Source organism: Pieris napi, chromosome 5, assembly GCF_905475465.1.
Source record: "Pieris napi chromosome 5, ilPieNapi1.2, whole genome shotgun sequence".
Lineage (NCBI taxonomy): Eukaryota > Metazoa > Arthropoda > Insecta > Lepidoptera > Pieridae > Pieris > Pieris napi.
In genome coordinates this window covers 3,998,599-4,016,751 of record NC_062238.1, presented here as the reverse complement: position 1 = coordinate 4,016,751, position 18,153 = coordinate 3,998,599, and the positions used below count along the sequence as shown (strand labels likewise).

At 33.1% G+C, this 18,153-nt stretch overlaps 1 protein-coding gene across 1 annotated transcript in view; it reads right to left on the bottom strand.

Annotated features, from left to right (window-relative positions):
- The window catches only part of LOC125049568 (homeotic protein ultrabithorax), a 100,409-nt gene that overhangs the window by 14,779 nt on the left and 67,477 nt on the right, over window positions 1-18,153 (bottom strand). The window contains exon 2 of the mRNA XM_047648940.1: window positions 10,502-11,619. Coding sequence (XP_047504896.1) covers window positions 11,318-11,619 — 302 coding nt within the window. The 3' untranslated portion in view covers window positions 10,502-11,317. The remainder of the gene's footprint in view (window positions 1-10,501; window positions 11,620-18,153) is intronic.

The following is an 18,153-nucleotide window of genomic DNA, read 5'->3' as shown; positions in this document are numbered from 1 at the left end:
TAGTTGTTTGTTAATAAATAGAAGAGAAGAAATTGTTCCATGTGCCTATATCTAAAGCGGTCAATAAACCTCCAAAAACAAATAAAGCTCCAGAATGATGAGAAAACATCCATCTCATAATAATAAAACACGATTGTGGTAATAAAGTGATTTATCCCATAAAATAACAGCTGATCGCTTTGATTACGCACAATACGAAGGAACTCATAATTTTACAACCAATTTACAAACAATAAAAGTCCATCTTATGCACACATTCACCCTCTTATATAACTCCATTGAGAGGCGATGGCCGCAGCTCATAACTTTTATGGGCACTCTCGTACTCCAATAAAACCATAACTCGATAGAAGTCAGTCGAAATTCTTTATATAAGCTGAAAACAGAGGGCGCGTGAATTATTGTGTACAGCGCCATCTCTGCTATGAACGATGAACTTTTCAAGCGTCTATTCGAATGTTGACGCGTCGTAAAATGGATGATACTTTACGACCTCGAGTGATGACGCTAGTAGTATAGCGATTCTGTTGCTTTAATATAGCAGGCTATTATTTTTTTATAGTTTTTTTTTGTAACACTAACAACGAATTTGTTAATTATAAACTATTTAAATTGTCTTACTATAATATATTCATATGCAAATATCTTATAAAAATATAATTTTGTTAAATTATTTAATTACAGAGATTGTATAGGAGCCAACACCAAGAAAGTTCTACTTGTTTACAAATTTTAGGGATTATTAATAAATATATGACTGTTTACTGACTGTCGCATAAATATATTTCTCCACATAAGTTATATTATTTTAATATAATATAATTGTCGATTATAATGTTCTTGCCTTTGTAAGATGTGTAATAGCGCCATCTGTGACAATATAGCTGAACTTTTATGTTCACAATTGAGAGTAATGGCTTGGCGCGTATCGAGACCATAAGAATATACTGATGGTGATTTTAACTCAACTGAAACCTATACGATTTGCTTTTTATCAAACAAAATTTTTGTAATATGTATATTTAGTGTATATGTAGAAGATTAAATTAATTTATAAAATAAATAACGTTTGGTGCGCTAATTGACAATTTATGCTTTCTATGAATGTAATGGTGTGATTTTTAAATGAAATATTGACCATAGTAGATAATAGATGGCGCGAGTGGTCCATTATGTAACGTATAGTGCCACAAAATAATAACTAAAGCGTGTTAAAGCTAGGTATGAAAAATAACTTTAACTTTTTTGTTCATAAAATCATACCAATCCTTAGATTTATTAGTATGGGAGAAAACTTATAAAATTTAAATGAAATTATAATAATAATAATTGTGTGTTTACTTTCTTAAAAATATATGTGTAAAAATAGTATTAAGTTTACATTGTTCTTTTGCAAGAAATAAAAAGTCTTTTTATTTATTTTATTTTATTATTAAGAAATACGATTTCAAGATGTGCCTGTATTACTCAATATCTTATATATGTCAATATATATCAATATCAATACCTTATTGTAAATATCGTATTTGAATAATGACAACCTATTTAAAACTTTCGAGTCTCTCGCTGACCAGTACCGATAGCAGAAAAGCTCTCGAAATCAGGATCTATAAAGAATGTATTATATTCGTAACTGTTAAAGAAGTTTTATTTTATTGAATAGTTGTAGCGTACCTATAGACAATACTACTTATACCTTTAGATATGTACCCAATCATTAGTAGTCCGATACCGCTTAAGACAACTCACACAATTCTAAAAAGTTGTAGGGTAATTATACAGTAGGAGGGTGACAAATCCCCTAATAAAACAACAGAGAAATAATTCCGAGGATAAATCGCCCTCGGTGTGAATGGAATAGCAATTATATGCTTGAGTTGTTCACTCCTTCTACTCGTTACTATTTTATTTTCCCTTCGAACCTGGACTGAATTGGTATAGAGTTATTCGAAATATTATGTATTTAAAAAGTAATTTTTATTTTCACTTTTAAAAATTAATATACCTACTTGTTTATTCAGTTGTAGCATGTGCTAATATAGTTTATTTCCTTAGTAAATAGACAATAAAACCAGAAGGTTCCTAAGCGTCAACCTAAGAAATTTACTTTTAAGCTTCGTAATTAAAAATATATATACGTATATATACCTTATATTACTTGTAAATTTAACATGTTATATAAAATAATTATCACATAATACGGAAACAGAGGAGATATCTTTATCACTCAGCTCCCAGAACCCATGCACTTATTCAAATTCAGCGATAACACGATATATTATTCGTAATAAATCACCGACGCATGCGCAACGCATAAGAATTAACTAGATATTTCAATTAACCGAAGATTTATAATTAATTTATACGCTTTTGCTGCGTGGACGCGCTTAGTGAGCTCCCATTTGTTCTGGATTGCGAACTTTCATGTTTTTAAGTTCGAAGCTTTGTAAACTAGAATGTATTAGAAAAAAAAAATTTAATTACAAGTCTGATAAATTAAAATTTAGTTTAGAAGCTTACTTCTATATAAAATGTTCAACATGTAGGCCGTAGGAGATAATAAACTATTTATATTATATTAAGCTTTTAATTATAATTATCTAAAACCGTTATCAAACTTAATTTCTACGCTAACTTGAAAATAATATACCAATTACTTTCCGCAATATATACCTGCTAATATAAAGAGAGACTTCTATTTTTGGATGATTATTTTAACCAAGAATTATTCCTGAGTTTCATATTTATTTCTCCAAAATGTCCAATCCAGTCCAGCTGTAAGAGGCCGGGCCTGTCCGTTTGGCTATAACAAGTATTTTCGTTTATCTTATGTTTAGGATTATATAATTAAAAACAACGTTTAATGGAAAATTAATTTATAAAGGTCACCTGTATAACTTGAACGTCTATAAGGTCATAACGGTTATCGTTAAACATTTAAGATAAAATTTCAAAAAATCGAAATGTACGTAAATAACCCATAATTTTAGCGATTTAATCAAAATTAATGTTAAACTTCAAAAAGTAACTGGTTATCTTGTGACATTACAAATAGGCGTGGTTTGTGTACTGGGAAAACTTTCGAAAACACTTGTTTCGGGTTTTCAAAATAGGAAAACCAGTTCGCTTTTTAAATATCAATATTTCTTTCGACGTTTAAATTTGGTAGAAATAATTTAGGTTCGTGGATAACTGTTGCCTACCTAATTATAATTGTAAAATTGTTCTGAACATTGATTTAATAAAAGGTTATCATTTGTTATTGTAAAACAAAACTTAAATATGTCTATAACAAATATTTAATTAACTTTACCAATCTAGCATTACCCTAACAAACAGTGTAATTGCTCATTATCATTCAATAAGACTTCAGAAATAAATTTTATTATATGATCGAACAAAACTTACCCCTTACAATAGTACGTAAATTCTAAAACGTCACACAGCACTATGTCACACATCCGTCCCTATTTTTTATTACCCTCATCATATTATAATTATAACCGTTGAACGGTGAGGTGCTCTGCGTTGCCATTTCTAACTAGACTTCAGAAACGTCAAGTCAAAAGATCTTAATAATATAACTTTTTGTTTAGATTTTTATATAACCAACCATTCCGGACAGCTAAAGTGCATATGGCATTTATGGCACAAAGTAATTTAACAAATAATTAAGTGTAGTGTGTAGTGTAGTACCTACTGCACCCTAAATCTAATTGTAACAAGTATTTTATTATCGATATTCCTTTCAAACTTTCAAAGTGATAGGTACATTATTGTTCATAGAATGTGATTTCGTTTTTTTTACCAACGTTTATTTAAATTATGTCATTTCATTTAATAATATACCTACTAAAATTTTTTATTTAGTGATAGTTTTATTGATTTTATACGATTAATACCTAAAATTACTAAATAGGTATCTCAGCTAGTTCAAGCTTACCGATTTTTACAAAATATTACCGCGGCAGGTGCATTGCACTGAAAAACAAGTGTTTAAGGTTTTCTAATTATATCTGGACTTTAATTAATAAAGCATTTATTGATTTTAATGGGTATGGTGACGCATTATAATCTAATGAATTTAGTTAAATAGCAAAAGTAAAATATTATCTTTATCTACATTTTTTGTTTAGTTGCATCAACGAATTATTCTTATCAAAGAATACATCCAATTTATGATATTCGTAGTATGTACATACTTACTTAGTGACAAGGTTGCATTTAAAGAGACAAATTATTTAATTGTTTTATTTACCTCAAAATAACTTTTTATTTCTTCACAAATACATATATATTAAAATAATATTGAAGTACCTACTATTAACTGTACCCTGCAGTGAAGCATAGTAATTTGGTTTGGTTGTGATGTTATATAACTTAAAGCCTTCAATAAATATTTTCGAATATTAAGCATCAATCCTTGATCGCTGACAAATCTCTTTGTTTTAAAGACCATTTATTCCCATTACACATGTAATAAAAGGAATAGCAGTTTGTCAGAGCAGTGCACGAGCTTTATGGCATTCAGTGTGGTGTCATAAAGCGATAAAATAGAAGTTGGGAGCGCGAACAAACCAATAGATAATGAAGTTTTATTGGTCAGTTTTACAACAGTCCCTGGGCGACAGTGAGGCCCAGTAAATGGCTGTCCGTACACGCAATCGCCCCCGGATTGGTGTGGGATGGTACAATGTAAACACTGCAGACTTGCAATTTAATTGTGTATTAACTCTAAAAGATGCAACCAAATAGACATTGGCAATTTAGAGTACTGAGAGTAGAGCTCCTAATTCACCATGCCTCCTGCTGATAGAGGACAAATCTTTGTTTTTAATTGATTTAATAACTATTTATTACATAAAATGTCACGTGGAACATAGTGAAATGGTTGCAGCTCCTTACAAAAGTTATGAAAAAAAACTTGGCGATTAAAAAGAGTGGCGGAGAGTTTAATGCCAGTTCTTCTCTTCCGTTCGACGCCCTTGATTTGAGAACAGGCAGTAAATGTAAAATTAGAAGCATTTAATGTATATTTGTTTTTTGACGTTCATAAGTGTACATTGTGTTACCTATATGAATAAATGGTTTTTGACTTTTGACTTGAGAGTTAGCCTAGTAGGTAGCTAAACGCATAAGCACCTATTATTACTGAAGAGGGCACAAAGGGATTTTTCTATGTGTACATGTATTTCTCTGTGTGAATTATTATTACACACACAAACAGTCAAGGCAATTTTTAGAAAACTGGCGTTTCTTTGATCCAAAAATCGAATTTGAATAATATATTTCTTTAGGAGTCAATGTTTCTTGCAAATTCGATTTCGAAACCAATGCTTTTGGACATAATGGTAAAGTCTGCAACGCGTACGCGTACGCGATATATATTTGACGTATTCTCTCGTTATCATATGTATTAAATGAGTTAAAAAGCATTATATTAATATTAAAATTCAACACAAGATATTCAAAGTCTCAGAAGCGATCTGTCAACCGGGTTTGGTAGCCAAAATGCTTATCGGTAGCAACAATTTTTTGTAACTACGTATATTTTAAGAGCCATTAGCCATCTTTTTATAGGGACATTTTATCGCACTTTTTTGAAGTTTCATGTATAAATCTTTTGCTATATAAATGTTGAACATACCTAATGAAGTAACAAGACTAATTTATATCCTTTCAAAGTCCGCAGATTTATCGCTGTGACGAGATAAAGGACAGACAGTCTGTCCATGTAATCTTTCTTATTCTGGTTTAAATATCAATTTACTGGTTTTGAAGGGATAAGTGGCTGAAAATTAATTCTGTTGAAACACCGCGAATGTTTTGCGCTAAATCGATTTTGGAAGCTCCTTTCAAAAGAATTAATAATATGGATTACATATTTATTAGGTAACTTCGAGTATTGTTTTGTACCGGAAGAAATAAACTATTCAAAATATGCAAATTGATTTAGTAAATAGTACATATTTAACTCTTGAATATTAAGGAGTACCTACTATTAAATTCTATTGTACTAGTGTTATTCTACTGTAGAATACAAAGATTCTAAACCATTCGTAGTAGCTACCTACACGCTAAATTATTGTAGAACTGTTTTTGGGAAGCGAATTTGACAACTCTTTCTATTACGGTATCGATATATTATGTTTTATAGTTTTGGAAAATGGAAAGCAGCAACTCCGAATTATATTTGTATTTAATTTGGTATTCATTTGTATCATACATTGTGCGTTAATTAAGGCTGACTATAAATGTGTTCAAATAGGTCTCTTCCTCAATTATTAGTATAGGGTAGTGTGAAAGTGTAACTTATCAACAGCAATTGTAACTTTATTGATAGCAGCAATTATAGCAAAGTGACTATTAAGTAGGCAGTATGCGGCTGAGTTGAGATAGTGAGCTGGTTTATAGCCTCTAGTGTGGTCCACAACAATTAATGGATCCCGCTGAAAACTGCTTTCAGAAGTTAAATACAACTATTCATACCTTATGAAATTTTAAATTACTAATAAATGCTTCCTCAACCGATGATTTTAACAGATAATGTAAGAACTGCTAGAATATTTGCTTTAATTAATCAGTAGCTTAAGTAGTCGAAATGCATTCTAACATCATGATAAAATAAATAAATGGTCTGGGCCTCAGATTTCTGTATATGTTTCATGAACATTTACAAATCGTATATGCAAGTGGTGGTCACCTGTGCCCGACACACCCCGTCGACTTTTATGGTCTAAGGCAAGCCTGTTTCCTCACAATGTTTTCCTTCACCGACCGAGAGAATGTTAAATGAGCACTTAAACAGAAAGTCCCTGGTTCACAAATTAAACCCCTCACGGTTTGGAGAACTATTCCCAAATAATACTACTGCAGTTATAATCTACTGATTAAAAGTGATTCTTAAAAGGGCGGCAACGCACTCGCAAGCCCTCTGGCATCGAGTGTCCAGGGGCGGTGGTATCACTATGTTAGCCTCCTACCCGTTTGGCCCCTGTTTAAAAAAAAAGGTATCTATAACAAATATTAGATACTAATTATCGTAGTAAATCTTCAATTGTAGCCAACAGATTTCAACAAACGTTTTGAAATTCATATAAAATACATACACGTATCAATATAAATTAAATTTATTCAAGCAACTCTATGTATAGAGGCATTATACAGAAGCAGGCTCGTGCGCGGGTACAGTTAATTAAATAAATTGTTATCGATGAAAGCCTCAATTCGTCCGCGTACAGAAGTTCAATGACCACAAACACACCACAATTTTGTATTAACTAGGACATTTTGCTATTCAAAGATATAGCCACCATCTGATAGGTTTCCAGTTTTGAAAGACGTTGTTAAATGATATCCTGGGTTTATCAAATTTATGGGCATCGTACGTACAGTCGAGTCGTGTGCGGTGGGGCAGGCCGGGTGACGCGATAGTATCACTGCACGAATGTACTTGAACAAGTACCCACAAGGGCTGGATTTTCTGCTTGCTAGGAGTCATTGTTTTTTGAAGTATTATTTATTCTCAAACATACGTAGCCGTACGTAAATAAGATTTCTCTAGGTATGCTATTTTTATGTATGTGCGAATGCGAGTTTTTGCAAATTTTGCTTAGAATTATGTACATTGAATATTATTAATACTTCTAAGTAATTATATTTCTACCGGTCATAACTACTAATTTATAAAACAATAAAAACTTTCAATATAGGTACTGCGGATACATTGTGAATAATATAGTTTTAGGTACCTACCTATATAAAAATTAAGAGACAATTATTCATTTACTTACTTAATAATTATTATTAAAATAGCACACATATACCTAATTGTTAAAATGTAGGTATCTTATTGCCGCAACCCATACTACGTCTTGATTAGTGAATAAAAAAAATGATTTTCATTTATTAATACAAAATGCAGTCAATAAAACAATATAGTAATTGATTATTTGCACCTAGATATTGTCTAGATCGTGTGTGAACAAAGTGTAGTTAGTAAGATAAGATTACCTGCGATAAGGCAAACTATCCATTAGTTAACTAAGGCTTGTAAGGATGACCTTTAACTATGATCCCTATCTTCAATTGCTTATCTACTAATTAATTGAACATTTTAGCTATACAATCTTACATTATATATATTATACTACGAACAGATTCATAACGCAGTTGTCGTAATATGTTAGGAAACTATTATTTGGATATTCTTATATTAAGTTAATAAATTAGTTACCTAATTACAGATATATAAAGAAAGATATAAAATCAATAATCAATATCATATAGTTTTAATTGTATAGGCAGTCAGCCTTTAATTTCAATTACTGTTTTATGCACACAACATGCTTTGCCTCATGCTTGTAGGTATATAACTCTCGAGTGCGTTGACGGTTTTTAATATTTGGTAGGTACATATTTTAAAGAATGACTCGACTTTTTATAGCGGTGAGATGCGCAATTGTTTTGTGTCTAATATAATTCACAAGTTCTTAATACGGTTCGTCAAAATATTTAATGAAATATATGCGAATTAAAGTATCTGAACTATTAATCTGAACGTTTTCTCGCGCGAGAAATAACCTTCCGTTAAATTCTCAAAAGTGAACGAGTAAAAAACGCCATCGCTAAATAACTGATGGCTCGCGTCTGGTGACCACATAAGAAAGATCACATCTCGAGTCAGCTGCCTCGGGTATATAATGATATATGCATCGTACATACGAACAGGTTCCGGGAGCCTTATAAAATTGCAATATAACCGCCGCTGAATATCGATTAATAAAAAACCTTCGTATATGATTAATCGATTATGCATTATTCAAGTATTCGACTAATTAACTTACGAATTTTATAAACTCAAGTTGTGAAGTTCAGTTTTAAAATGCAAGCCTATGTACATTTTAATAAGTAACTTTAAAGACAACACTTTTTTACCGGATTGAAGTTATGTATTATTATAAATTTACAATTATTTTACATAATTTTAAAATTTTCCGACGTGCGAGGTCACGGTTAATACGGACGTAACTTTAGTTAAATGTCTTAAATGCTATTTAATACATACTAGACAAAACATTAATATTTTTATAAAAATAAATAAATTAGTGGCGTTACAACTTTTTTAGGTCTGGGCCTCAGATTTCTGTATCTGTTTCATGATCATGTGTCAATATTTATCAATCTAATAGGCAAGTTGGTGATGAACCTCCTGTGCCCAAAACACGCCGTCGAGATTTTGGGTCTAAGGCAAGCTGGTTTCCTCACGATTTTTTGCTTCTCCGTTCGAGAGAATGTTAAATACACACATAGAAATAAACTCCATTGGTGTACAGCCGGAATCGAATCTACGACCTCAGGGATGAGGGTAGCACGCTGAAGCCACTAGGGCAACACGAACAGAGAGAACAGACTACTCTTTAGCATTATAATAATGAATTTTTAAAACAAACAATATATAAGCACGACTAAGAGTTAGTATAATTTTTATGTGGTTTTAAATAAACTAAATTGAGTCGTTTGAATATTAATGTTGTCGGTTTAATGTGGCCAATAATATTTCTTATCGGACCAAAGAATTATCAGTTATCGTTGAATTGATTTAGGTCGAGGACCGAAAAATGGCGACCATATAGGTATGTATGGTTAGCACATTCAACTAAACGAAGTTGTTTTTCGCTATACATTCTTAAATTTTCGTTCTTTGATTTGAAATTGTTAAGAGCAGCTTTGAAGTCTTTATATAGTAGTAGTGGTATAGAAAAGTAAATTCTTGAACGCAATCAGTATTATGTAGCAGGCATTAGTAGCCACGTCGTATTTTTAATTGAAGCCCTAATTTAATGGCTTAACACGTCCTACGTATCAGCTATTTGACATTTCTCAACATCAATAACGTGTCCAAACATGAAGCAAGGCATTTCTGTGGACCTGTTTTACTGACCGTACGCCCTGCTCGACTCAAAGAATCCACTTTTTAGTGTCCGTTTGATGTTTCTTACCGTATTGGGAATGCGAGATGGAACTGACCATAGTAAATTTAATTAATAGACGATATATATAATCGTGATGAAGCCATTACAAACTTTACCAAATAAACGACTTCAAAGTATTTGTATTCAAATGTATCACTCCCATTGTCTAGCTCTGTTTAAGGCAAGCGCTATAATTAAAATTTTTGGTATCGATTAACGAGGACGACGCAATGAAAATAATCTTAATGAATTTTTCTTTAATGATTAACTGCTTGCAAATATTTATTAATTAATGTTTAATTTGCTGTGCATGCGCCGTTCACGTTTCGACTATAAAGAGACGGTCGGGAAAGATCAAAGGGCTCTCGAAACTGGCTTAGTAAATTAAAACATTGCAAAGCAGCTATCCATAGATGTCTCGCTCGGGCGATTTCAAAAATGGCGTCGCGGTTCGCCCTGTGACGAGTAAGTTTTTCGCAACCGTCTCCACTCGATAAATAATGCCGCGGTCTTTGACAAAAACTCACCTAGTCCTGTTCGGTGGCCGGCGGCGCCCTCCCGCCCTCTCCACTCGCCCTTCACTGTCTCTCTTTGCCCGCACTCCATCCGAAGCCTTTTTCTGCCCTTTCCGAGGCGCCGGCGCATTCAACATCCTCACTTTCACGAATACAACCCTAACTATTTACACGGCTATGCGCTAAAATAATACCTACTTATATTTATGGCAATTTGTTTAACTTCACCAACTATTACAACTGCAGGAACACGATCACGTTACACTATACTTATGCGAGAGTATTGAGGGGTGATGGCGCGGTTAGACTGTTTGCACACGACTCTGGTACGAAACGATAATCTAACTTAATATGACTCTTACTTAGCTTTAAGGGTACGAGACCGGGTCTCTTTGGTAGGCATATTAATTTGTACAATGTTATAGTCCATTTCACCGACAGCGACGGCCTCTGCTCATATTCTACGATAGAGCTACACTATGATACACGGAAGAGATTTCTACAAATTGCACTGGTTTTCCAAACGCGAACATCTAAGACGATAGCGCGAATTAAAATATATGTAAATAATTCAATAAATCAACAAAAACAACCCAAAACACAAAATAATACGACCCGTTTCTATTCTAACATTAACAGTTTATTCGTCATACAAAAGTGAACATGTCAAATTCGAGTTAATTAATTTAAAAAATAATCACAACAACCGAACAACACTTAAATAACGAAAATAATTACAAACAATTTACAAACACAAAGGGCTAGGGATTGTTTGAATTGCAGAGTGCAATCGTATCACTGTAATTATTATAGGTAGTACGCGCGCACCTAATGCTCGGGATGACCCTGTGCTGCCGCCGCGGCCGCAGCCGCTGCCGCAGCAGCCTTCTGTGCTTGCGCCTGTTTCTCTTGTTCATTTAACTCCTTTATTGCCTGTATCTCTTTCTTTAACTTCATCCTTCGATTCTGAAACCATATTTTTATCTGTCGTTCCGTGAGACAGAGTGCGTGGGCCATTTCGATACGTCTCCTTCGCGTGAGGTAGTGGTTCGTGTGGAATTCTTTCTCTAATTCTAACGTCTGATATCTTGTGTACGTCTGTCTCCCTCGTCTTCTGAGGCCATTTGCTCCTGAAACAAAAAGAAGGAAGTTGTGGTTATTGATCGAGGCGGATGTTAGGCAGTTGAAGAAAAAAGGTTGATGTGTGATGTCGGTGCACCGTTTGATCGTCATTGAATGGGTTTGCTGTCGCCGTGTATTTGAAGTGACGTAACAATTGCTTCTGGAGACAGCTTCATTTAGTCTTAAGGATCAATATTGATAAATGGTATAGCTTGTACAACTGGTTCTATTTCTAAAACCCTATTCAAATAAGCCTTGTAAATAACAAGTAAATATTCAATTCATATAAGTAAATAAGGTGAGATAAATTGGCTGAAGAGGTGTTCATTTGACCGTGTTTGGCTTATAACAGGTTAACGTAACGAATGTTATTAAGCATCGTTGGGGCCGGTTACTGGAAACAACGCTGAATTGGTTCCCGAGAATTCGATCTGAGATAGCCGACTACAGCTTGATTGCCGCGGGACGTGAAAATTCGTACGTAACAACGCAAATATAACAAAGAAAAATAATACAGAATTTAAAATTAGGAATACGAGTAACTAATTAAGAACATCGCAATTTGTATAAAAGCAATGACGGCTATTTTAAAATACATTGGGTATATAATTATTCGATATCGAAATGAAACCTTTAAGTGCTACATCGGTTTTTATGAAGCCAATGTTGATAGATTAAATTTCAACGATCGAACGGAAGATAACATTCATATACGAATAAACCATATAAATAATGTGTCAAAAAACCAATCGAGATGTTAAAAGACTAAGCACTCAAGTAACACGTTGCCTTTGAAGTTGATACAAAAATAAAAGCACTTTAGAACGAGGCCGAAGAACGCTTCTCACAGTGTAAAAGGGTTGGCAAGCGATTTAATGGCTTAATTATCTCAAGTGGGAGCGGGCAGCTTAAAGACCACAGTGCATGTATGCGTTTATCTATTATATTGAAGGAGTTCAAGTCACGGGGGATATATTTATTGAATTGTACTACTATATAAGAATCCTAAGCATGAGAAACTTGGACGTATTTTGCAATTCATTATCATCAACCTCAATAGTGATTCTTAAATTTAAATTTGGAAAACGTGTAAATTTTGTTTAGTCTCGATAACTCTTCAATAAGAACGGATACGGAAAGAAGCATCCACTTTTTACCGTATGTGTTTTTAACATTTATTGTAATACTATTAATTTGTTTATTATTAACTGACAACTGGTTTTGTTTCAAAAATCGAACACGCTTTTATATTTTGGCGGAATTTTGATTACAAAAATTAAGCAATGTCCGTTTCCTAAGAGCGTTACTTTAAGTGCAGCCTTTTTAATAATTAACAAATTTATTTCAGTCGGAGGAGGTGGTGCTTAATTGAGTGACGCTAATTGCCTAAGCCGTAAAAGCCTCCGCCACGAGACGTAAATACTGAACCTTTTCTTTGTACATTGTACTAGTACCTACATAATTATACCAATTGACAATGTTCATTTATTTAGATTCCAAACAACAAAAATATAAGTTAATTTATTTTATTCACTTCATATAAAGCTGCAAAATATTCCGTTTCAAGTTTTTCTGTTTGACTTCTGACTACGTCACAGACTGATAAATCGTCTGCAACATTGTCAGTCCAATTAAGAGAAAATGCAATCGCTTTCTCAACGGATGTGCAAACGCCTTTTAAACAAATAAATATGAAAGCCATAAATATATGTATGCAAATAAATATTTTTTTGTTTATGCAATTAACGTCAGTGGTTTCTGTCAATTTGCGCCTTGTAAATTTAACTCAAAATCTGGCGTTCATAAAGGCAATAAACATGACACAAACGACTTCATTAAGACGTTGGGCGGGACTTTGACAAGCAAAAAAGATGTGTGCTGCCTTAATAGGTAAATAATGACAATCAAATGTTTCCGTAAGCTTCAAATCAGAAAAATCTTCTGTACATCTGTATCGAGTTCCGGCGTTTTGCCACCCCTTTGCATTTCGCTTCTCAAGGAAATGTTCTATATTTCAAGAGCTTGTATCTAACTTAAATAAGAGTAATAATCGCACATTAGTAGGAAACAAAATATCACGGAAATCGTTTCGATGTTCTTGAACAAGTGTCAGAACTCGGGACCAACCCGTTTTGCAACACGTGTAGCGAACAAAAGAAACTCGCCATCCCCGCTTTCCTTCAGCTGGGCGACAAAGGATTGCGCAAGTTTATATTAGTCGTAAAGAATTTTGAACTAAGATCTATAGTCTGTAAACCGCTCGTAATTCTCAATGGTCCCGCAATTGGGGAACATTTGAAACAACTGTTGTTTGCTTCGATATTTTAATTGTTCCTAATTCATAAAACTTTCGTGATTTACACCCGCTGCGTTGAAAACTGAAGAGATTTTTTTCGAAACACGTGAAGCATATTGTGACAGGATGCGCCTATTTATTTTGTGGGTTCGTAAAACAATAATCACGTGTAAAGAGTGAATTAAGAAATAAAGGCGTTGGTGTTTCGTATAATAGTTAGCTTAATATGCACTCATGCCTACGCTTGTAATTTTCTATCATAGAATTATGTAAATTAAACGCGCTACGAAGATTAAAGTCAATATAGACGTACATGCAAGCACTATAGAGATATTGTAGCCTTATTCGTTATCTGGCCTTCATTATATCGATATGAATCTTGAAATAATTTGATTCGTCCATATAAAAAATTACACATGTAGTAAGGCTTTCACGTAAAAATAAATTAACGATCAATTTTCACGAAACGTGTTTTTTAAATCGACGAGGACAGAACGGGTTTTTATATCAGCCTCTTTCCCGAATTTTGCTTATTACATATTCGGAGGTAACCAGTTCACTGAGATAATAACTCTTATTGGTAAGACGAATCGAAAATTACGAAATGAACACCTTCAACTACACTGTACTGAGGTACCTAAAGGCGTACATATAAGTTATACATGAGGTAGCTACAGGTAACGTAACGGCCTACCTGGGTGGTCCAGCCTCAGCGATCAGATGATACATAATAGCTATAAATATGTATAACATTTATATCGGTAAAGATTCGTGTCGCGGTCTCTTTATTGATTCGTATTACATTGTAAGCAATTAAAGTCGTGGTTAATTTTTAATTGTTGTTTTTGAGATTGTAATTGATATATATTTAGATGATTCATGAATTTCGTATAATTTACTAGCAGTAAAACTATGATAACGAAACAAAAATCGAAAAAAAATATAAAAAAATACGGGATGATTACGTAACAAAAATTTTTTTCGCTAGCAAGCGGTTAAAACCAATAAGCAAGAATCAAGTCAGAAACCAATAAGATTTCCATTAGATTATTTATCGTATAGAATTTTCACTGCAATGAGAAACAGAACGTGCTCACGTTTAATTTATAATAGTTACCATAATGCCGCTATCTGCACACTTCCAATCAGAGCACTAGATGTGTATCGAGAGACTGCTTGTTATCTCAAAAACACAATATGAATAATACATTAGTCACCAGCACGGAATACCTGAGTACTTAAATTGGCAAAGCTTAATTGACTCAAAGTTGAAAATGAAACACTGCCAACGTTTTCTTACGTTCGATCGGCAACTTTTTGTCCGATATCTTCCCGCCACGGAATCAATTTAAATCGCTAATATGCCTCTATAGATGGAGTGCACGAAAAAAGGAATGAAAATTTGAAGACAATAGTGAAATTAAGTGCCTCCGAGATAAACAACTTCTTCTGTTGATCCGATCTCAGACGTTATTATGACATTAAGTTAAGCGAACTATCCGTTTTTTAACAATTACTTTATGTTCATTGAATTTTTACTGTTGAACGGTTATTTATGACAAATCTTCGTGAAGAAATTTCATAAATTTTGAAATATAAATGAAGGTAATAAAGCGAATCGGTATTCAAGTCATAAATTGAACGTTAGTGGTTCTTAAGTTGTTTTTCACGATATAATTTCAAGTAGTATTTAGTTATAACGATAAAATCATTTTCTTTAATACTATAGCGGTTTTAATAAGTAGTTCTTGTATAAAGACTTGTTAGCTTAACAGCAGTTTCAGCATTTTATATGTTGAAAGGAAAACATTCAATTACAATAATGTTGCTAAACATTCACTTACAATTTATGTACTGAGTCATTATAATAATTGCAGGCCATGCATCGAAATTCAGAATCGATTAATAATAAAAATTATCATATTCGTTTACGGTCGCCAAAATCTCGAATTCCTTGGAAAAAATAAGTAGCACTCACAATAAATGCAAATTGCTAATTGATGGCTATAAGGCCCAGTTACGTGATTTATGTTAAGCTCGTAAAACGTACATAATGTATATAAACACTGCCCTTTACATGGCAGTATGTTTTATTTATATCACGCACGTAATAAAGTTACGCCTTCATCGGACGCGATTCATAACTGGAGATATTAAACTTTAAACGATATCATACAGATCTTAGATATGTACCCTTAACAATATGTGAACCCTTTTGACATAGCTCTTCGAAACTGGACCCATATTACCTCATAGATCAGGGCCGAAAGCAATAAAAATTGCCCATCCCTCCGGGATTAGGACAAACCCTGACGTATGTGGCATGTAAAATCCTGAGACTTTTTCAAGGGGCCCATTTGAACTTATTTAAAAATCAATTTGGTCCTACGCCCTCGACACTCACATACCTATAAGCATTTCCTTTCGATAAAATACGATCAATATATTCGTTACTCCAAATATATGAGGCATAAATCAATAACAGCGTACTGATACAGAATTTACGAGATCATTCAGCTTATAACACGAATAACATAATGCATGATATCTATATTCAATTCAAAATTGTAAAAGGGAGCGTGTTATTCGAATTCGCACAAATATTATTTCGAATTATTGATGCGAATAATTTAAAGCAAATCATTGGAACCACGTTAACAAGATGCAGCTGTTACACATTTTGAAAAACTCGTTAGTCCTCCAAAATAGAATATGAAGTGTCACTCCTTCCCTAATAAATCAGGGGTGATTAATGTTAGTTAGGAACGAAACTCTCCGTGTGACGGGGCAGTACCTCATTGGGTGGCGCGGACGCCATATTGCTCAGAACTTGTAGCTGTCAAACTTTGAGTTATTGCTGGTCGCCTTTCTTCGTTCGGATTAGTCTACGTCTTATCTTACGTTAACGAGATAAGTACGAAAATCGCGGGCGTATCACCTACCTGAGAATTGAGTTTGTAAAAAACTCCAAGGGTCCGATTTGATTTCATGGATATGTCTGATAAATTTACGTTTTGTTCTGGAGGTGTAAAATTATAGCGCTACAGTGACTCCAAAGGAATGTATTTTGATTTATATTTTGACATAAAAGCCAAAACATTAGTATCTATTGTAAAAATCAATTTATTGGCATAATAAATGTGACCGTTGTATCGCATAAATCTGATTTAAGATAATTTATATTTTTCGAGTTGGTTGCTATCTCTATTATTTATTCCCAGTAAAGGAAGGAAATATCTTGAAACAATAGATCCTACATTACAGTCGAATAGACGATTTAGTTAACAGCTTTGATTGCACAGTGAAGTTCTAAGTAGACGTTTTGCCTAACGCCCATTGGCATACAAATCATAATATGTCAAACTGATGTAGTCTTTAAATTAATACAATAGAGTCGGTTATTCCCAGAAGAAATTTACGTCAGTAAAGTGATGGAGGGAACCTACAATTTGCGATTTAACGTATGTACCTAATATAAGCACATGAAGGCAAATCATACCACTTTTATAATAGTTTGAAAACCGTTGTTTTAAGTTACCAGTTTGAAGATATTGTTACCAGCATAAATCCAAATATCTAAATATGTTTTATATCTATTTATTTATAAAAGCGTGCCAACGCTCGGCACACTGATACATTGATAAAAGAAAAATAAAATACAATTTTTAATGTGTCGAGCACTTACAAACATAGCATATAAGAAATAATAAAAAGAAATTAAGCAAAACAATAATATAATTTAAATAAAGATTAAACGAAAATCGTTCGAGCAACTATGGATATCCAGATCCAGCTCATTTCGTTTAACAGAGTGCTAATATTTAGTACCCATAAAGTAGTCACATATTTTTCTAAAGGGTTAGTACAATAGGTATAAGATTGGTAGATAAACATTTTAGTTCTAGAAAGTTCGGAAAAGTGATTAATATTTCGATTTTAATAAATTTTTACAGTGTATTCACCTGATATTATAGACTTCGCATTCGTTTGCCACGGCAAGTTTCGTTAGAGCAAGTTTCCCCACTAAGTTTAGACTTGGCAAAGAAACCACAAAAGCTCAACTTAGTAAATCTCCAGATATATGAACTACGGAATTTAATAGACAATAATTCTTTGGAGAGTTTTATTCCTACTTAAATAAATCTTTTGCTTGCTTATGAGTTTTTTTAATTAAAAATAGCTATTTTACATCTAAGTATATTTACATAAATTGCATGCATTACGTATAAATTTTTTTAATAATAAA